Source organism: Raphanus sativus, chromosome 2 (genome assembly GCF_000801105.2).
Source record: "Raphanus sativus cultivar WK10039 chromosome 2, ASM80110v3, whole genome shotgun sequence".
In the NCBI taxonomy this organism is placed as follows: Eukaryota; Viridiplantae; Streptophyta; class Magnoliopsida; order Brassicales; family Brassicaceae; genus Raphanus; species Raphanus sativus.
Genome location: NC_079512.1, coordinates 35,892,042 through 35,911,723, shown reverse-complemented (window position 1 = coordinate 35,911,723; position 19,682 = coordinate 35,892,042). Strand labels below are relative to the sequence as shown.

General features: G+C 36.2%; 4 protein-coding genes across 6 annotated transcripts; 2 read left to right on the top strand and 2 right to left on the bottom strand.

Annotated features, from left to right (window-relative positions):
- The first annotated feature begins 628 nt into the window (after positions 1–628).
- LOC108842481 (uncharacterized) lies at positions 629–2,183 on the top strand. Its single transcript, XM_018615401.2, has 5 exons — positions 629–824; positions 963–1,120; positions 1,238–1,480; positions 1,634–1,788; positions 1,894–2,183. Exons 1-5 carry the CDS (start codon positions 732–734, stop codon positions 2,055–2,057), a joined length of 813 nt encoding a protein of 270 aa, XP_018470903.2. The 5' UTR covers positions 629–731; the 3' UTR covers positions 2,058–2,183.
- A 110-nt stretch (positions 2,184–2,293) lies between these two features.
- On the bottom strand, positions 2,294–5,671 carry LOC108842479 (uncharacterized). Of its 2 annotated transcripts, XM_018615400.2 has the most exons (6): positions 5,403–5,671; positions 5,132–5,303; positions 4,925–5,028; positions 4,665–4,841; positions 2,637–4,585; positions 2,294–2,561 (listed from the first exon to the last, which is right to left on the bottom strand). In XM_018615400.2, exons 2-6 carry the CDS (start codon positions 5,284–5,286, stop codon positions 2,406–2,408), a joined length of 2,541 nt encoding a protein of 846 aa, XP_018470902.2. In that variant the 5' UTR covers positions 5,287–5,303; positions 5,403–5,671; the 3' UTR covers positions 2,294–2,405. The 2 variants fall into 2 exon arrangements, with proteins under 2 accessions (XP_018470902.2, XP_018470901.2); XM_018615399.2 differs by having other exon boundaries at positions 5,132–5,671.
- A 4,361-nt stretch (positions 5,672–10,032) lies between these two features.
- Positions 10,033–14,319, top strand: LOC108843348 (pathogenesis-related homeodomain protein). The gene is made up of 11 exons (XM_018616527.2): positions 10,033–10,320; positions 10,675–11,123; positions 11,325–11,490; positions 11,575–11,698; positions 11,798–11,910; positions 12,003–12,344; positions 12,438–12,686; positions 12,778–12,867; positions 12,992–13,042; positions 13,112–13,777; positions 13,915–14,319. The coding sequence occupies exons 2-11, from the start codon at positions 10,750–10,752 to the stop codon at positions 14,170–14,172; spliced, it is 2,433 nt and encodes an 810-aa protein (XP_018472029.2). The 5' UTR covers positions 10,033–10,320; positions 10,675–10,749; the 3' UTR covers positions 14,173–14,319.
- On the bottom strand, positions 14,295–16,981 carry LOC108843350 (transcription factor bHLH27). Of its 2 annotated transcripts, none has more exons than XM_018616528.2 (5): positions 16,825–16,981; positions 16,557–16,734; positions 15,907–16,191; positions 15,649–15,819; positions 14,295–14,493 (listed from the first exon to the last, which is right to left on the bottom strand). In XM_018616528.2, exons 1-5 carry the CDS (start codon positions 16,902–16,904, stop codon positions 14,404–14,406), a joined length of 804 nt encoding a protein of 267 aa, XP_018472030.2. In that variant the 5' UTR covers positions 16,905–16,981; the 3' UTR covers positions 14,295–14,403. The 2 variants fall into 2 exon arrangements, with proteins under 2 accessions (XP_018472030.2, XP_018472031.2); XM_018616529.2 differs by having other exon boundaries at positions 16,557–16,722.
- Between the last annotated feature and the right edge of the window lie 2,701 nt (positions 16,982–19,682).

The window sequence follows — 19,682 nt, the reverse complement described above, 5'->3', positions numbered from 1 at the left end:
CATCATGACAGATTCATATAGAATTTGGGGACAGAGCAAAGTTTTATTGGGATATGGTGAGGATGGGCCAGCAATGAGATTATATATGAATCTATGATGATTTGATGATGCTAATGTCTAAATAGGCGTTAGACTTATGTACTACTATCTATCAGCATCAGCAAACGGTAGTATCTTTTGTTAATTGATGCCTCAAAATGCTAGTGCAATAAGGCGGACCTTAACCTGGATGATCTACCTATAACCAGGTTGAAGCTTGGGTGAAACTAAGTGGAGGTCCTAACCTGCAAGACCAATACAGGATACAAAAAACAAAGCCGAAAAGATCAAATCTTTTGGTCTGAACTCTCAAAGACTTAGGCATAATAGGTTCTTTAGGCCAAGCATAAGCGTGCCAAGTGAGGCTAAAATAACCACTCCTTTTGTCTGGTTCAATACAAAATCGAAACCGGTTTGGATTGATAATTAGGTAACCGGTGCAAAACAATTAACTAAAGACAAGGAGTTTTTGTGCAATATACTATAAATGCAATATTAAATAGCCACGAATGTTGGTGACGTGTCGATATATTATTGGATCACATGACGAATGAGCAGGGCAATTCAATCTCCTTGAGCGAGAGAAATTTATAACAAAGGGGGAAGAAACAAACGATTTGATTTGGCGGATTCAATAGAGAAAAAGAGCTTCTGCGTCGGGTATACAGTACAATCCTTTTTGATTAAAAAAAATGTCGGAAGAACCCCAGAAGACGTCTCCTTCAGCTTCACAGCAACCTTCTCCTTCTGATAAGAAACCCGATGATTCTGGGATCAAGCCTCAGGTTTGTCGTCACTTGCTTCCTTCAAAATTGTTGATTTTGCGTCTGATTTAATAGTCCTTTGATTTGGATTAGTGATGATGATGATAATAAGAATCGTGAATTTGACTCATGATTTCAATTTTTTTCGTTTTTTTCCAGAATCCAGATCGAGCTCCAATGTATCCAGGATTGAATCCAGGGCATTACGATGAACAAACGAACCGGGGAGCTGGGATCTATGCGGTTCCTGTGCATCATCATCAATTTGGATCTCTTCCCTCTAATTATCTTATCCCTCTCACTTACAATCTTCCCACGTAAGTACTCACTTCCCTTCCATATTCATTGCTTAGTTCATCCCTTTGAATCCAAAACCATTGTTTAGGTCAAATCACTTGTGTTGATGGTTTTTACTTTTTTTATGGTTTGCTTAGAGCTAGACCAAGCAATGGGACTGAGGCTGGGGGAGAGAACCAAGCCCAAGCTGGGCAAGGTCAGCAGCCGCAACAGCCTGCACAACAACAACAAAGGCAAGTTGTTGTACGGAGATTCGAGATCGCCTTTCAGCTTGACATATTCCTCATTCTCAAGCTTGCTGCTGTCATCTTTCTCTTCAACCAAGATGGTTCGAGACAGAGGCTTGCTGTCCTTGTGATTTTCGCTACCATCATCTACTTGTAAGTCAGCCTCCAGAATCTGGTGTTTTTGATTTCTTTCTTATGCTGCTGGTATATCTTTATTGGTATTCAACGACCTCTCAAATGCATGATTTGCTGGTGTTTAAAGCCTCCCATTAATTGATGTATGTTTGGTTTTGGGAAACTTGACAGATACCAAACTGGAGCCCTTGCACCTTTTGTCCGATGGCTCTCACAAGGTATGCATAGAGCCGCTGTACCACCACCTCGACCTCAACCACCTGTTGCTGCCAGAGCTGATAATGACCCCGCTGCTGCTGTCCCACTTAACGGAGATGCGGTCCCCGGTAATACTACTTTGCCATCTCTCTTTCTCCCATGGTATTATTAACTGAAGCCATCAACTTATGTAGCAGCAATTTTGTTTTATCTTTTTTTATTTCTTTGTGCAGAGGGACAAGAGAATGAAGGTGAAAACGGGAACAGAGCAAACGCAAACGAAAATGTGGATGCAAGACAACAGGGGAATCAATGGTGGGGAATAGTCAAAGAGATTCAGATGATAGTTTTCGGCTTCATAACTTCACTTCTCCCTGGCTTCCACAACATAGATTAGACTCTTGTTTTCTTCTCTTATCTTCTGTCGTCTTTGATCTCGTATGTGAGAAAGTACAGAAAATAGTAAACTTAAGACTCGAATCTTCCAACAACTTTAATGTATGTGAGCTACAGTTTTCATCCTTTTGCCTTTTATTGTTCAATGCAGAGGAACTCAATATACTGGACGTCTTTATTTATATCATCTTAGACATGGACAGGGTTCTACATCAAAATTTCATGAAGATAGTAAGCTGATAAGACATTTCCTTTTTATTTATTACGTGCTCTAAAAATACTTTACAAAAAATAGGACGTATGTACATATACAGAGGGGTTGAACACGAAGAATCAACAAAAATGTTCATCACATTTCCAACAAAAGATTACTGATCTTCCGAAGCTCCTTGAGAGCTGTCGTGGCTGTGACTTGTCCCTTTTCGACCAAGTTGGCCTTAGATATGTTCTCAACTAATCCTGCCTGAACCTGACCTCGTTCTTGCTGGAAAACAGACTCCATCACCTGAAACATTTGGTCAAAAAGTTATTAGAACGTGTCATTTGCTATTATCATCTAAAAGAGTAGCTGAGTCTGTACCTGAATGTGTTCTAGCATGGAATTGCCAAGGTTCTTTAGTGTATTCATAACATTCTGATCCGTGTCTCCTTTGCTGCTCGAAGATGAAGCCTGTGGAGAAGAATGCGACTCAGAAGAGCTCACCAAACCGCTCTTACTACTTTCAACACCATTGGATCTTGTCTCCTCGCCCGTGAGATTGCGTCCAAACTTCCAGAACCACTGGAACTTCCCTGGTAAAACCTTGTTACGCTCCTTGCTTGCGGCCACAGATTTATCTGCCGTGTCCTCTTCGTCATTACACTGAGGCACAGGAAACTCAATGCTCGGTTGAGAGGAAACGGGAAGAGGCGAATCTACATCTACTGCGCTTGTTTCTTGATCTTCAACCTTTTCATTAGCAAACAGAATCGACCCAATGCTGCTATCTGAATCATTCTCGATGGAGTTTGAATGTCTGAGTGGACTGTTTGAATCTGAGAGGACATCAGATGAATTCTCCTCAACTGCTGCTATGCTCTCTTCACCAGCAGATACAAAATCCACATTTCTTTCCTCGGTTTCTGTAACTGAACTATCTTCATTGTTCACAACATCTTCTCTATTAGCTTTCTCGGTTTCTTCAGCTGAACCATCTTCTCTATTAGCTTCCTCGGTTTCTTGAACTGATCTATCTTCATTGCTCGCAACTTCTACTCTATTAGCTTCATTGTTCACAACAGCAACTGCATTAGCTTCCTCAGGTTCAGGAACGGCCTGCCGATTAAAATCTTCCAGCAAGTTCCGCGCCACTGACGCTAAACTAGCTTTGCTTTCTGTCTTGGCGCTGTGTGTAGGCTCAGACTCTGCTCTGAAAAGCCTTTTCACCTTGAACCATGACGCCTTTTTCTTCGGTGGTGGTGGTGTTGAAGGAGTCTGTTTCTCTTCCTCCGCGGTAAGAACTCTCCATTTCTCTTCCCAGTAACTCTGCGGTGTAATGATCAACGGAGACTTAGGCGAAGTTGATCCCGAAGGGAAGCTATTAGTCCTCGCCGGTATTGCAGGACTCACGCTCTGATCAAAGACGTTGTTCACAGATAGAGCTGATGACCGTACATCCTCATCCAAAGCCAATGCTTGTAATGACTTGGCTTTCTCTATCACCTTCCTCACATCAATCTTCTCCGGGAGATTGAGCAGTCTCTGGAGACAAGAAGCTGCGTTCTCAGTAGCGAGCAGAGAAGATCTCAAACACAGTATCATCGAAACCGCCATTCCTGCGATCAAAGCTCCACGATGAGAATCAAAGATCATGAAGCTGTGGCTTGTACTGTTTCTATCCTCATCCGTTCTCGCCGTGTTATCAGCTGAGAAGATCTCATCCCACACTACCAACAGATCCTGAAGCAAAAACTCTCTCCCAAACAAAACTCTTAACCAACGAAGACCAAAGTACTGAGGCTCAACTCCGAGTTCCACCAAATGGCTATGCAGAGACGAATCAACAAACGACAAAAGATTGTAAAACGCAGTGCAGGCCTCGAGAACGGGAGGCAAACCAGTGTGTGATCCGGAAGCTGGAGAGTAAGCGAAAAATCCAGCCATGGAGACACAACCGTTAGCTCCACTCATGAGAGCATCAAACATGCAGTAAGCATCGTGCTCCATGAACTTATCCGACAAGACAATCCCCAGCTCCCCTTCGGCTCCGTAAGCATCGCTTAGCATCACGATGGACTTGATCTCGGGATCCAGCTCATCTAAGCTCACTATTTTCTTGGAACTCCCGTGGACACCACCGACCTCCTCATCGTCAGCGAAATCCTCGAGAAGCTTCTTGAAATCGAAGTTGTAAGTGACATCTCTCTCCTCGAAAGATAAGCCGTCGAACTTGTCGGTGAAGTGATCTTCGTAGCTTTTACGCACTTCGGAGAGACGCTCGACATCGACGTGAAGTACATAGAGCAGAGGAGCCAAAAGCTCATGCATACCTATAACAACAACAACAATTAGAAAAGCTATAGTAATTTTTTTGAAAAGACACACAAAAGCTAAGATATGTTTAGGTACCTTGTCGATAACCATACTCGGGGTGCTTAAGGCACCACAAGAGTAAGATACGTCTTAGCATGCCTTGACATCCAGGAGCTTGAAAGTACCTCCAATGCTCAGGATATAACCTTGATAAGTCCTGATCCAATGTTTTCTCTAGCTCAGCGTTACGGAAGAACCTGCCCCATGTACTATCTGCCATAAGCATAGACACGGTTCCATGTAAAAGAATCAAAAGACAATGAACATAGAAGAATGTTGTTTTTGGGGGGGGTTACCTGGGTTTTGAGATAAGGGATTGTCGATGGAGAGATCAGGGGAGTTACGTAGATCTTTAGACAAATGTGGATCTATCAAGAGTCGTCTCCTTAAACACGCATATCTATCAATCAATCATCATCATCATCGTAAAACAGGCAACTTTAGCCAACTGTGTGTGTGTAATAAATTAAAAAAAAAAGAAAAAAAAAAGGCAAAAAGCGAACCTTCTGCGAGATTCAGCGGTTGCTTTGCGAAGATGATCGATGGAAGAAGCTTGGAAAGGAAGAACACCGAGATTCACGCGCCACCGAACGCCTCTGAGATTGGCGAAATGAATATCAGATTCCGGCATAGATGGCTCGATCTCCGACGGAAACATAGCCCTTTACTTTCTCCCTTGTTTCAACAAATATTGAAATTAACGAAGTTATATATATTTATTCTTTGGAGGAATATATAAAGCGATTCCCCCGATCAGATCGGAACACAATAAACCTGGAGAGAGAGAGTGAGTGAGAGAGAATCAATTCTCTTCTTTCCTTTTCTTTATTAATCTCAAAGGAGGAGGAGGTTCTTCATTGGTTTTGTGAATGAATGAATGAATGAATGAATAAAAGAAGAAGAAAAGGAGAATAGGAAGTTTGTTTGTTTTCGTGAGAAAAAGCAAAAGCTTATTAAAAAGGTGACCTGTCGGAGCTAAAGTGTTGAAGATGATGAACAAGCACCAGCTCAATTTTACTCCTCTTTATTTTTATTTTTTCTTAAAATTATTTGTTACTTGACTTATTATTCTCTTTGATCTTTCTTATACAACAAAAATAAAATAGATGAACTGTTTCGAATTAATATAATACCTACGGTTTGGTTTACTTCTACGTAATACGCTTTTCTTTTTTGTAATTAACGACTCACTATTATTATCCTTTGAATATTTCATTCTTTCCATATTTCAATAGTACATGGTACGGTTGACGAGTTATAACATTTTCGTATCGGTTTTGAGTTTGAACTTTTGATCCTAATTTAAAGATCTATCTAGAAAATTTGATTCTTAATTGCCTTTTATTTCAAAAAAAAATTTGATTATTAATTTCTACTTCAAGTACTTCCAAATATAATACTCTCTCCGTTCCCAAAAATAAGATTTTCTAGATATTTTACCTTTATTAAGAATTTAATAAGTATTTACATTTTAGTTTATTATATATTTTTCTATACAATTTTCAATAATTATTTATCAATCAAATTTAATCAATTCAAATATTTACAATTAATATCTTTTAAAAATATATAAAGTACTTTAAAATAGAAAAAGAAATATCTTTGTGAAATAAGAATAAAATTTATAAAATTATACTTTCGGAACGGAGAGAGTAATACCTAAACAACTCTAGATCCGATAAGAACCTTAACTATTTGATTTTTTCAAGTATACTATCTAAACAACTCTGAATAGGCAAAATCAGGTAGTCAATATGATGAATGGTTGTTGTTATTGATGACAAAATGAAAGATTTTTTGAATATTAGGACCTCTGAAATAGCATGTAATTTCTACAAACCTAAAATTACCGTAAATAATTTTAGTTTCTTTCAGGAATCAAGTGTAGATTTTCTGAAATAATGGTAAAAAAAAACAGTTAAGCTAACGGACTCTGTTAACAAAATGAAAGATTGATTTGCATGGTTCTTAAAGATTTGATTTGTTTATTTTAAGTTTTTAACACTCCCATTCCAGGATAATGGGTTAAACTATGCGAGGAAAAGGCATATTCCTCGAATTTCATATGTGGCGGCGCTAGCCACGGGTTTATTACATTTTTCTTAAAAAAAGGTCATATCCAAGTAAGCCCTCACGACACGTCTCCATTGCGTGTCAATGTAGATAAGACTCTGGAACGTAAATTTCTGCGTCTACGGTCTTAAGAGAAACAGAAACTACATTGTCTTCATGTAAAAGTACTTTGTAACTTATACAGACCAGATTACATGAATGGATTGAACGTAATTTCGTACTCTATAAGGTTGTCAAAGTTTCATGTTGTCACTTAAAGTTAAATCACAATTATAACACTAGTAGAATTTAAAACATGCCACACTTAATAATATACATCAAGCACTTTCGTCGGTGAAACTGAACAAAAAGTATCACAAAACTCATTTGATTTATCAATTACTAGTTTCTTCATAAACATGGTTATGACTGTGTTTAATCGTAAAGGACACAGACAATGTTATGACTGTGTTTAATCGTAAAGGACACAGACAATCGTTTTAACCTTAATCTCCTTTGTAACATCTCAAAAGAGAGGGTAACATAATATATTTACTGTCCAATCGTATTTTACCTTTAATCTTTTTCAAGCCTTCTAAATGCAAGTCTATAAAAACTCGTGGATCATCGAATCTATGTGGACCATTGAGTAATAGTCTTCGTCAATAACTCACATTCAATCGTAGAAATTAGAAAACAATAAAACACGACCACGCACCAAAATAGTACTTGCCTATCATTTCCTTTTAGAATATTTAGTTTTGAGAGAATAAATAAGTTTTAGTGGACGCGAAAAGTCATATTATCTTTTGAGGCAATGCTTGAATGATTGGGTGTAATTCCATAGATGCATCTAAAAAGAGCCAGAGCGAGTTGTTGGTAGAGTCGGTCCTCATATTGATTTTCCTTTGTAAAATAATATTAGTATATATTATCATATAATAAAATATTACATTTTTATTGTTTTCAGAGTCTATCTCAATCTTCTACACCACACAGAATCTTACACATGGATACCTCTGCATCAGCTTCATATTTGAGATGGAGAAAGACAACGGAGTGTGCATCACCTCCAGTAGAATGTTCATCTCTATGTAATTAATTAATTTTATGCCTAAGTTTGATTGTTTAGAAGAAGATTAGTTATTTAATAAAACTTATAACTCTAGTATATACTAGATCTTGACCCGCGCTTTCGAAGCGCGGAATATTTTACGATGAAAAATTTCACTAATAACTTGCATTTAAATCAGCGTTTTTAAATTCAACCCGATTGTGATTATACCGGTTAATTCGGAGATCTGACAATTCAATTTAGGTTTTTAAAATATTCATATTAAAAAAATTACTAAAACCCGAGATTAACCGATTGAACTGTTGGATGACCGATATGTAATCTAATTTGATTTAAATTGTAATAATTTTATAATTTGTAATCTTATATTCCAAATTTTAAAGTTCATTATTTTACAATTTATGAAATTATAACGTTTCTACAAAATTTTAAAAAGAAAATGATAGATATAACATAACTAAGATTAATTATTGTATTGTTTGGAAACATTGATAGTAGTATACAATATATATTGTTTGGAAACATTGATAGTAATATAAAGAAATAAATATATTGTTTGGAAACATAGATAGTAGTATAAAGAAAGAAACATTAATGATTTAATGTAAGTTTAACTATAAAGTATAAAAGTGTATTTAATTTAAAAACTTATAAAATAAATGTTAGGTCCAATAGAATGTTTCTGTTTTAATAAGATAGATGTGAGCAATTGCAATCATAGAACTTTATTCTATTACAAATTAAAATGTGACAACTATAATTTAAGACACATTATGATTAAATATTAATCTCTTTCCGACAATTAGGTGAAAGCAACCTACTAACCACAACTTCTTGATTCGCCCCAGTGTACTCATATTTGTGTATAATTTAAGATATGTTTCTTACTTGTAACTAATTGAAGCAATATAAATCTAAGACTTAGATTAACGGCTGAAAATCCATTTAGTTCGCAGAACTAGCAGAGTCCAAGTTTAACATCTTTATAGTTGTTTGAGAAGTTTTCAGATAATATAACCGAAGGAATAAACAAAAACTTACTAAAACCGTATCATAAACTTTTACAAAAAAAAAGATGAAAAACGTATCGTATTAAACTATTCCTGCCAAACTTAGATTAGACTAGGCCATCGAACATGTCACAACGTTTCTAATTACTCTTAAGTATCTCACAACCTTAAAAAGCCAGTAATCGAGATTCATAGCTTTTAAAAAGAGTACATTAGCGGACAATCTTTGTTCGGTTTGTCTCTATAGCACATCATTTAGATTTTAATGGGATTACAATAATTTTGCAAAACCAACAAAACTTTCATATGAATAGGACTGTGACCGTCCCATGCCAAAGCAAAAGAATAATACATTTAGCCCCACATGTCACTAGCATGGCATTTTCGAGTAATGCGTGAGGCAGGCCATTATAAAAATTATATTATTGAATTTTTGCAATCAACAAGTTATACACCACAAACTTAATAGTCGGTGATTTATTTTAAAGTCAATGTGTGAATAATGTGAAAAACACCAAAGTTTGTTTTATGGCTAGCTTTTGTGCTTATCTCGGGCGGATCCACCCCATGTGGTGCATGGTTAAAGTACGTCTTTCGTATTTTACTCCTTAATAATGGCACATCTATTAAGAATTCTTTTATGAATACTGACAAAACAAATTATAAACAGGCTAGTGGCATAAAAATAATAATTAAAATGTAGGAAAATTTATCAATTTCATGTTTTAGGTGATTACGTATATGATTCGATACTCTTTTACGAGAAATGCAAATGTTCAGTTTCAAAAAAAAAAAAAAAGAAATGCAAATGTGAAACATACATGTATATCAGTAAAACCTACTTCTTCTTTATATCCTCGACATTGATAAAAATCCTCAAAATAACTTGGATATGATGAAGGTTACGAGTGTTTAGATTAGCCTAAGCTGATCTAATTTTTAATAAAAAATTGGTTTAATCCTAATTCAGTTTTAGTTTATGGTCAACTCTTAAATTATTTATATTCATCTCCGAAGTGATCTCTCTAACCTTCTTTCGAAAACCTGAAATGAAAGCACTTGTTTAAAATCTTTTTCCATAATGAGCTTACATTGATGAGCCACAGCCCGTTAACATTCTTGAATTGGCTGCAAGAAGCCCAATCATTTATCAAAAGACGCGTCTGTATTCATAATAAAACCTAAAAAGGGAAGGTGAATTTCAATATTTCCAACCCGAAAAGGGAAAGATTAGCTGGCGTTGGCGTGCATTTTCGCAAAACCTTAGGTCAATCCGAAACAAACTATCCAAATACAGGGACTTAAAAGTGCAAATACATAAGAGTTAAGCGCATTACCAAAGCAAAGAGAACGTCGGAGAGTGACGTGACCACGACCGTTGATAGACAGGCACCCACCCTTTCAAGTCGCCGCCGGCGACATTAAAAAAACCGCCAAAGCTAAAAAAAATAATTTCAGAATCTCCCATTGCCCTTTACGGAAAGATCTTCACTCTCTGTGCTTTTCACCTTCCTCAATCAGTGATTGCTTTAACTGCAATACAACTCTCTTCCAGGTTTGCTTTGATTCTGTCATTAACTCCTTGAAAGTGTTAGGCTTTTTGCTTCTTCCGATTTAAATTGATAATTCTTTTTGCTCAAAATATTATATATGCTTACGAGCATAATGATAAAAGATGCGAGGGACTAGTGTTTTTTGTCTTCTTGATTAGTCTAATGTTCGATCTGTTTCGTTATCTTGTCTTGCAAGTGTCAATAACTTTTGTCTGAGTTTAGCAGTGTCTTTAAACGTGTAAGCGTTGATTCAGTCCTTGTCACTGTGTGGGATGCTAATGATTAAAAATTAGGAACCATAGTTTATTGTTTAGTTTCTCAGAATTCTGATAAGGGAAGGTCTTTTGTGGATTCAGGGCAAGACCTTATATGATAATGATCTTCTAAGAGGAGGAGGAGGATACAAGTCTCCTGTGATCGTGGAGCTCGATATGAAGGAGAGTGAAACTAAGGCTTGTGTTTCGGTTGAGAAAGCTGAGTCTACTTTACTCTCATCTCTGCTGAAGAAAGGAAAAGGGAAAGAGACATCGAATAAGAAGAGGAAGTACAACACTAAGCGCAAAACCGAGGAAGAAATATGTTCAAAACCCAACAAGAGGAAGTATTCTCGTGGGCGCAATGAGGAGGAGAAGGGTAAGAAAACGAGGAAGAGGAAAAAAAGTAAGAGACAGCAAAAGGGTGAGGAGGAGGAGGAGGTAGATGAAGCGTTACGGTTGCAGAGGCGAACAAGGTATTTGCTTATTAAGATGAAGATGCAGCAGAATCTCATCGATGCATACGCTGCTGAAGGTTGGAAAGGTCAGAGGTACTAACATTGAGATTTGGTTGGATATATATATTACCAAAGGAGTAGTTAAATATTGCATTACAAACGAGAGTTTTGCTTTTATCAATACTTCTGTCTAATGATTTTGTTTATTTGTTTCCAAATGATAAAACGCAAAGAAACGCCTTTGTATAGCTTGCCAACAGTTACTGTGGTTTTGACTCTTGTGTTTCCTTTCAGCCGGGAAAAGATAAGACCAGACAAGGAGCTGGAGAGAGCAGGGAAAGAAATCTTAAACTGCAAGCTTGGACTACGCGACGCCGTTCGTCAGCTGGATGTTCTTAGTTCGGTGGGAAGCATGGAGGAGAAAGTTATGGCTCCTGATGGTTCTATTCATCATGACCATGTAAAGGATGTTTTTATCATTAACATGTTTTAACACTATAATAAGCATTCATACAGACTTTAATTTCACTTCTTTTTTTTCCAGATATTTTGTGCGGAATGCAATTCGAGAGAAGCTTTTCCGGACAACGATATAATACTTTGTGATGGAACGTGTAATCGTGCATTTCACCAGAAGTGTCTTGACCCTCCTTTGGAAACAGAGAGCAGTATGCGTCTTTGGCTATCTCTTACATAGTTACTTTCTTGAGAGAGTTTATACACTCTGTCTTCTCCACCTGACTTCTTTCTTTACTTAATCTCAACAGTACCTCCGGGAGATCAAGGCTGGTTTTGCAAATTTTGTGATTGTAAAATTGAAATCATCGACGCAATGAATGCGCAGATAGGAACTCAAATCTCTGTGGATAGCAACTGGCAGGTAAACCTTTGGCAAGTATAGGAATGTTTAATGTTACTTCACTAGATGAACTCTAGTTTTGAAACCTTTACACTCTTTTTCTATGGGATAAGGATATTTTTAATGAAGAAGCTAGTCGTCCTAATGGATCTGAAGCAACACTTAACAACGAAGCGGATTGGCCTTCAGATGACTCTGAGGATGGTGATTATGACCCTGAAACGAAAGATATAGTCAGAGGAAGCGATAGTAGTGGTGGTGAAGGTGGTGATAATGATGGGGAAAGCATTTCGAGTAGCGTGAGTTTAGCATCTGATGGTGTAGCCCTTTCAACGGAATCGTGGGAAGGACATGGATTTGGCAATATGGTGGTGGAATCAGGGGAGACATGTAACGAAGAAACTGTATGCGGGCCAAGACAGAGGAAGACTGTTGACTATACTAAACTATACCATGTGAGAAGAACAAACATCCCATGGAACTTTGAAATCCCTTAAAATCTTGACAGCTTCGATTTGTGTGTTGATGATTGTTTTTTTTTGTATTAGGAAATGTTTGGGAAGGATGCTGTTTTGCAAGAGCAAGGTAGCGAAGACGAAGACTGGGGTCCTAGTGACAGAAGGAAGAGAAAAAAGGAGTCTGATGGAGCAAGCACACTTGTAACTATGTGTGAAGAAAACATTAAGAAAGATCAAGATGTTAAAGAAATACCGGAACAGAATGAGAGAGATTCTGTCTCTGTAGAAGGTAAAGTAGGGAGAAGACCGATGTTCAGAATCCCAAGAGCTGCAGTTGAGGTCTGAAATTTTTTACTTACCTGTTTCAGTCTCTTATGTGTATGAAGAAGACACACTACTAAGTTTGAAGTTTTTGAATAAATGTATTCAGAAGCTACGTCAAGTGTTTGTAGAGAATGAGCTTCCTTCCAAAGATGTGAGAGAGAGGCTTTCAAAAGAGTTGAGTCTTGACCCAGAGAAGGTAACTCTGAGAACACAAAAAATTATTCTTAAAGATGTTTCTTGGAACTTAGGCTCATTCATTTTAGCTATTAAGTATTGGTTTTTTTCTGGCTGGGGTGTGTGCTTAAGATTCCTTTTTTCAGGTCAGCAAATGGTTCAAAAATGCGCGGTATATGGCATTGAGGAATAGGAAGGTACATATAGTTTCCTTTGAATCATTGTCTAGATTTAGAAACTTCTTACAATGTGATCAATCATTACAGACTGAAAGTATGAAACAACCTGAGGATTCAAATACGTTCTCTGGAGATGCTAGACCAGAAGCAGTCATGGAGAAAAACACAGCAACAAATGAGATTCAAGCCACCGTGGACGAGACTGCAAAGGAGGAGGAATACACAGAAACAAATGAAATAGAAGACACCGTGGACGAGACTGCAAAGGAGAAAAACACAGAAACAAATGAGATTCAAGATACCTTGGACGAGACTGCAAAGGAGGAGGAATACACAGAAACAAATGAAATAGAAGACACCGCGGACAAGACTGTCATGGAGGAAAACACAGAAACAAGTGAATTTCATGACACCATGGACCAGACTCCTGAGGAGAAAAACACAGAAACAAATGAGATTCAAGATACAGCGGACGAGACTGTGATGGAGAAAAACACAGAAACAAAGGAAATGCAAGCTGCGGACATGGAGAACAACTCAAAAACAAGTGAAATCCACGATACCATGGACGAGACTAACTCAGAAATAAATGAAATTCAGGATACTATGGACGAGACTGTGCCACTCGGATATGATTATGCCTGTAATGATAGCCAAGAGGAAACTGAACACGCCAGTGTCTCCTTCCCAACACCCACAGAAGATGAAAGTCAACAGTATCTTGAACAAAAAGACTCTTCTTTCGCACTAGTGGTATGATACAATTTCACCCTTTGGAGTTTATTATAGAGCATTAACTAGTTTATTGATTCAGAACTTGTCTTGACCAGGGGTTTTTGAAAAAAAATATTAGATATCTGAAGTTAGTTGTTTTTATTATTTGTTTACAGCCGCAGCATGAAGAGCTAAGCAGCGGAATGAGCTTAGAGACGCCTCTTGAGGATAAGGAGACAGAGAGCAAGAAAGAACTCGAAGCAATGATGGAGATGCTTTGTAGGGCAGACAACAAGTTAGTGGATGTGACGCAGAGGCTTGAGAGATTTAGAACACCAAAAGGCCGTAGAAAGTTAGGCAAGTCTTCTTCTTGTTTACCTGAAGAAGACTATGTAGTGTATGTACCAACAGCAGAGATCAAAGAGAAAAGGTGAAAAGAAACTTATGTCTCTTTGCACAAGTTTTGGTATTGTTAGATTCTTTGGGAAATCAAGTCTAAGAATACCTCAATAAGCACCATCTGTAAGTTCTTATAGTTTTTACTGCCAACGAAGCATGAGGTGTTTTGAAGTTCAAATAAACCTTTACAATAGTACCATCTTACAAACAACACCATCCTCACAAATATTGCATAAAAGAACTGGTTTTTGGTACACTGAAATAAATTAGAAGTTGATAAAACAATTTGGATCATTATAAGCTGCAATTGCCGTTTGTATCTTTGTCTCTACTGTACTCTTCTCTTCTTCATTCGCCTGCAAATTCAGGACAGAAAATATTCTCCATGTAAGTTGACTCCTTGAATTAATTTTAAATCTGTTGTATATGCTACGTCCAAGCATAAGTGTAGACATCATAAAGGAGGAGGGTGAATCATTGTTTTGATATGATTTGAAAAAGACAGATAAAGAGAGGTTGTCAAAATGAAATTATCCACTTTTAGAAAAGAATGATTGGAGTAAGATCTTACCAACTCTCCAATTCTCACTGTATTTTTAGCGTCTGATTATATTAAGTTAAATACCTAAAATGCTATAAAGGTGGGTGAAAGCAACACAATATTATATTGTAATCACTTGTTAGACAAGAAATAATCAAATTATGTTGAACTTGTTTTTGCCCAACCTATATATATATATACATCATAGTAATATACTAGTGTAACTGTAATGTGGGTAAAACTCACGTTCAAAACGGTAAATCGAGAAAGAGCGCATCAGATTGTAAATAGCCACGTTTTACAGCTGATGCAATACATTTAGCTAACGACGCAATATGCTACACGAGGGGCTAAGATTTCACACAGATTTAACCAAATTATTCTAATTTTTAATGACATTTAGCTTTTGAGAGAATCTAACCCCTCCACAAAATTCAAAAAAAAAAAAGTGATGGGGCTTGAAGGCCACCTCAATAATTGGAGCTTTAATTAAATTGATTATGATGTCCAGATTATATAATTTTTATCTACTTAGAATGAATTAAGGTCTATTGAATGGAGACATGTGGGAACAACTAAGTGATTGAATGGGTCCTCCTAAAGGTTAACCCTTTTGAATTTGATAGTGATTTCCACAAAAAAGGTATATATTATATAAAGAGTTTTTCTTTCTACTATTTTGAGATGAATAAGAACAAGCAATGTTTGTTAGCCAAAGAATAAAGAACACTACACTCTGCTAGAGCATTTTAGTCATATGTTTTCTATTCAAATAACTGATTGATTGATGTACACCTAAAGGATTTGTCTACGTGCCGTCAAGGGTTTAACTTTGACCTCAAGCAATGACATATTTTTACACTATCTACATCTTTGCTAAAACAAAAAAAAAAATGTAGTAATTTCACCAAAACATATAGACTATTTAAGGAGATAAAAGTTGTAAAAAAAAGAGAGTGAGAGGTGAAACCTGGAGGAAGAGAGTGGTAGAGAGACAAGATGAGAAGGAAGAGAAGTTAGTAGTGCGAATGTTGAGATTCAAAGACTCCAACACTTTACAAAGCTGCAACATAGTCTCTCTCTTCTTGCTACATGTTATGCATACCACCACTGTCTTCTCTCCCATACATGTCACCGTCATCTTTTCATTTTTTATATAAATTTGGAATTTTACTTTTACTATTTTGAAACCTTCAAACAAAAAAAACATGTGATATACAGTACTTACTTCAAGAACTTCGATGGGCGAGTGATTATGCATTCTAGTGATTGATGTTCCAAAAGTATTACAATCCATATGCCTGGACTTCTTTGATCTCATGGCATCAATGCCTGAGAGATCTTGCTGCTGATTTCCCGGGAAATTATTGATGCAATCGTAATCTCTTGTAGGGTTATTTAGCAACATTGATCGTGATTCCAGCTCTCTGATCTCTGCTTCTAGTTTCTTCTCTTGATCAATAAGTTCTTGCATATACGTTATTGAATCTCGGATGATAGATGCCTTGTCCAACTATATACAATATAAACATGTAACAAATAAGTAAATTCAGTTCTAACAATCCATTACATGTCTAGATCAGTTCTACACTATTAGGTAATATGAGGACCAAACTATTATATTAGTTTGCCTTGACATGGTTACTTTTGCCATTTTATTTTTAATGGTTGGTTGAATTGGTTAAAGTAAACTATATAGTACTGAATACCTACCTATAGTTTTATTGCCTTGGAAGAAAGAATAGCGTTATTTAATTTCCCAGAAAATCTTTGCTGGTGATGAAATTTTATTTTATTGAATTATTTGGATATAAAAGTAAAATTAAGAGGAGCAGTTGATTAAATTAATTAGAGAATCATTAGTGGAACTAATCACACCTTGCTTATATTGGGGACGACAGATCGGAGAGCTAAGAGTCTCTGGTTAAGCTTTTCCCGTCTCTTCCTCTCAGAGGCAACGTTCTTTGAAGTCACCGGCGACGTTGCTGCTCCGTCCGGCGAACTTGACTCGCCAGAACCCGAAAAAACATCTTCTAGCGGCCAACTAAATTTATAACTTAAGACAATTTCATTAATCAATGACCACTAAAACACAAAAGAAAATAACAGAAATTATAAGAGGTACTTAAACAGATTCTAAAAGTACCTGTCAAATTCGAGTTCTTGATTTTGGAAGAACATTGTGGTTTCCCAATAATTCTTATACTCATCGTCAAGATCTTCCATTTTCGGACACACACACAAACTAAAACGATGCTTTCTTGAAATGGAAGGTTTTGTTTTTTTTCTTTCTTTTGATTGAGTGTACTGTCTTCAAACTAGTGTGGGCCGAGGATTTTATAGACAAAAGAGTCTGACAGAGAGAGAAGGTACAGTTTTAGGCACGTGTGTATGATATGTAGGATCTTAATCTCCTGAAATAACATACAATCTTGACCGTTCAATTCAGAGATCTTAAATTTGGTTCCTTTCGACCAATATAAAAACAGAGAAACCTTTCAGTCACACAATACGCATTAGTCATATCATATGGTTTTGTAGTACAACTATAGTAGCAGTACAATTCCTAGCACACTTCATTACTAATGATTGAAAATATTAGCTCTATCTTTTTTTTTTTTTCCGTCAACGTAGAATTATATATAAGACAGGCCTTAAAGCCAAAGTTCCGTCTACAAAAAAATAAATAAGAGGCCTTCCTCTTTCCAACCAAAGAAAACAGAGCATCAAGGAAACAGAGGAGAACAGAGTAAGACCAAATCGAAAAAAAACTCAGTCTAAGCTCTTTCCTCTCAAAAAAAAGACACATCCTTACTTGCATTCTCAAAGCCCTTCAGAGGTTCCTACTTTCATTAACAAAGAGTTCACAGAGCCATTCGGGTTGACCTCTGGCAACATATGAATTCACCAAACCCAGCTTGGTGACACTTTGAGCAATAAAAAAAGCATCTCTATTAGCTTCTCTATTTACCACCAGTAGCTTCCACTCCTTAACCCCCTCTAACTCCTTCCTGATGATGAAAAAATATTAGCTCTATCTTTAAGCAAGAAAAAAAAAAATATATATATATATATATATATATATATATATATATATATATTAGCTCCATCTTCAATAAACTTGTTAACAACCTATAACTAATTCACAGTTAAGATAAAAGGAAAGCAGATAGGTTATTTTAAATTTCAAATACAGGTATACATCATGTTAATGTGTCTGTAAAAATTATGGCCAATAATTGGGATGATTGTCAACTTTTTCGATAAATTTTACTTTAAATTTAGCTAATTGGCCCCAGAAGAGCCTTTAGTCTTTACTGTCCTTTGAATCGAATGCAGGACATATCATGTTTACTTCTGTTCTGTGCGAACATATATATTGTCATGGAATAATTCAGAAGTACCTTTAACAAAGGTAAGTGACCAAGTGTAAAACTAATTAACCATGGACTTATCTAACAATAAAAAAATGTAACTGTTAAAAGATAATAATCCAAAATCTAAGGTATATAAAAGCAAATATCATAGAAAGAAAAGATGACAGATGGTAATTAATTCTTCGAATTGCATATGCAGTTTCTTTCTAGTGAATATTAAGGATATATTTCATTGTCTAATCAATTTTAAAATACCAAAAATCACATGACCGTAAAGAATTGGGTGGTAGATTTATCTTGGACAATCACATACACTTACATGTCCATATTCAACCCGTTTATCTGAAGCCCCACGAAGAAAATGTTTAAATCGTTTTAAACGATTAGAGTTGACACGGTCGTCAGGTGGAGCCGTAAATTGAGTCATTATTTTATGATATTTAAAGTTCGTAAGTGTGAATAGAGCTCTATATAATTATATTACACAGCACAAATTCGGCATATTCAAAATTCCGAAACGACACATCGGATAGAAGAAGATACTGAAAATATGTGTATAGTATAAAACACATGTTAGAAGGGAATTAAGCAGGATGCTCTTGTCCCTGCCTTCAAATTTTTAGGCAGATCTTTAGCATCCGAATAACCCGGATCATCAAAAAAGAAAATCCTTCTTATTCTTCCCAACCATTCTATCTCATGCTGGGCCTCTTTCTCTATCCCTCTTTTCGTCGTATTTAGTTATTGTTTGTTTCTCTGTAAACCTTTGTTTAGTTAAATCAAAAACACATTTAATAAAAAAGGAGATTATGGGACCTAGAGAGATTAGTGTTTGACCCAAAATGAAAGAGATTGCTGGTGAAAGTTTGGTTTGGACATTTTTTTGTGTGTTCGTTCTTTACGATTTTATCTTAAACATAATTAAGCCATTGTTTGGATGGCCCAACATGATCTTGGTGATCAATGATAATTATTAATAAATTCGTTGGCTAAATAAAAATATATTAACATATTTATGTTGATACCACGTGTACGGAGGATTGCGTATGACATGACTTGATATGGTTTTGATTATGAATTCATTAAGACTTCTTAATATGCGATGTTTATGTGCACCAATCAATTTTTTGGGAGAAAATATTGGCTAGTATAAAATATTGGGGTAAAAGGCAGTATAGTATAGCTACTATCTTTGCAAGATTCATAAATCTGGATGACTCACCTTGCAAATATATGATATCAATTATATTAGGTCTAAATAACAACTAACCATTCCCGGTGTTGTCGGAATAATTATTTTTACTTAATAAAGTGTACACTGAACATATTCCACCTCTAACTTATTTCGATTCCAATAAATGAGAGTGATTTCTGGAAGAACGTATCTATGTGGAGCTAAAATCAGCCATACTTCGATACTATATTTTAATACAATTGCAGCTCATATTTTGGAAAAATAAAAATCTCCTGATATTTTTAGTAGAAGAAACAAACGAGTAATCCAAACTTATTCTCGGTTGAATCTAACGTTAAGATTCCTACTCTTTATGTAAAGATTTCGGTTAAACCAACTTTGACGATCTAAACTCAGCCATTAACAATGAAAAATACGACGAGAAAAATAGGG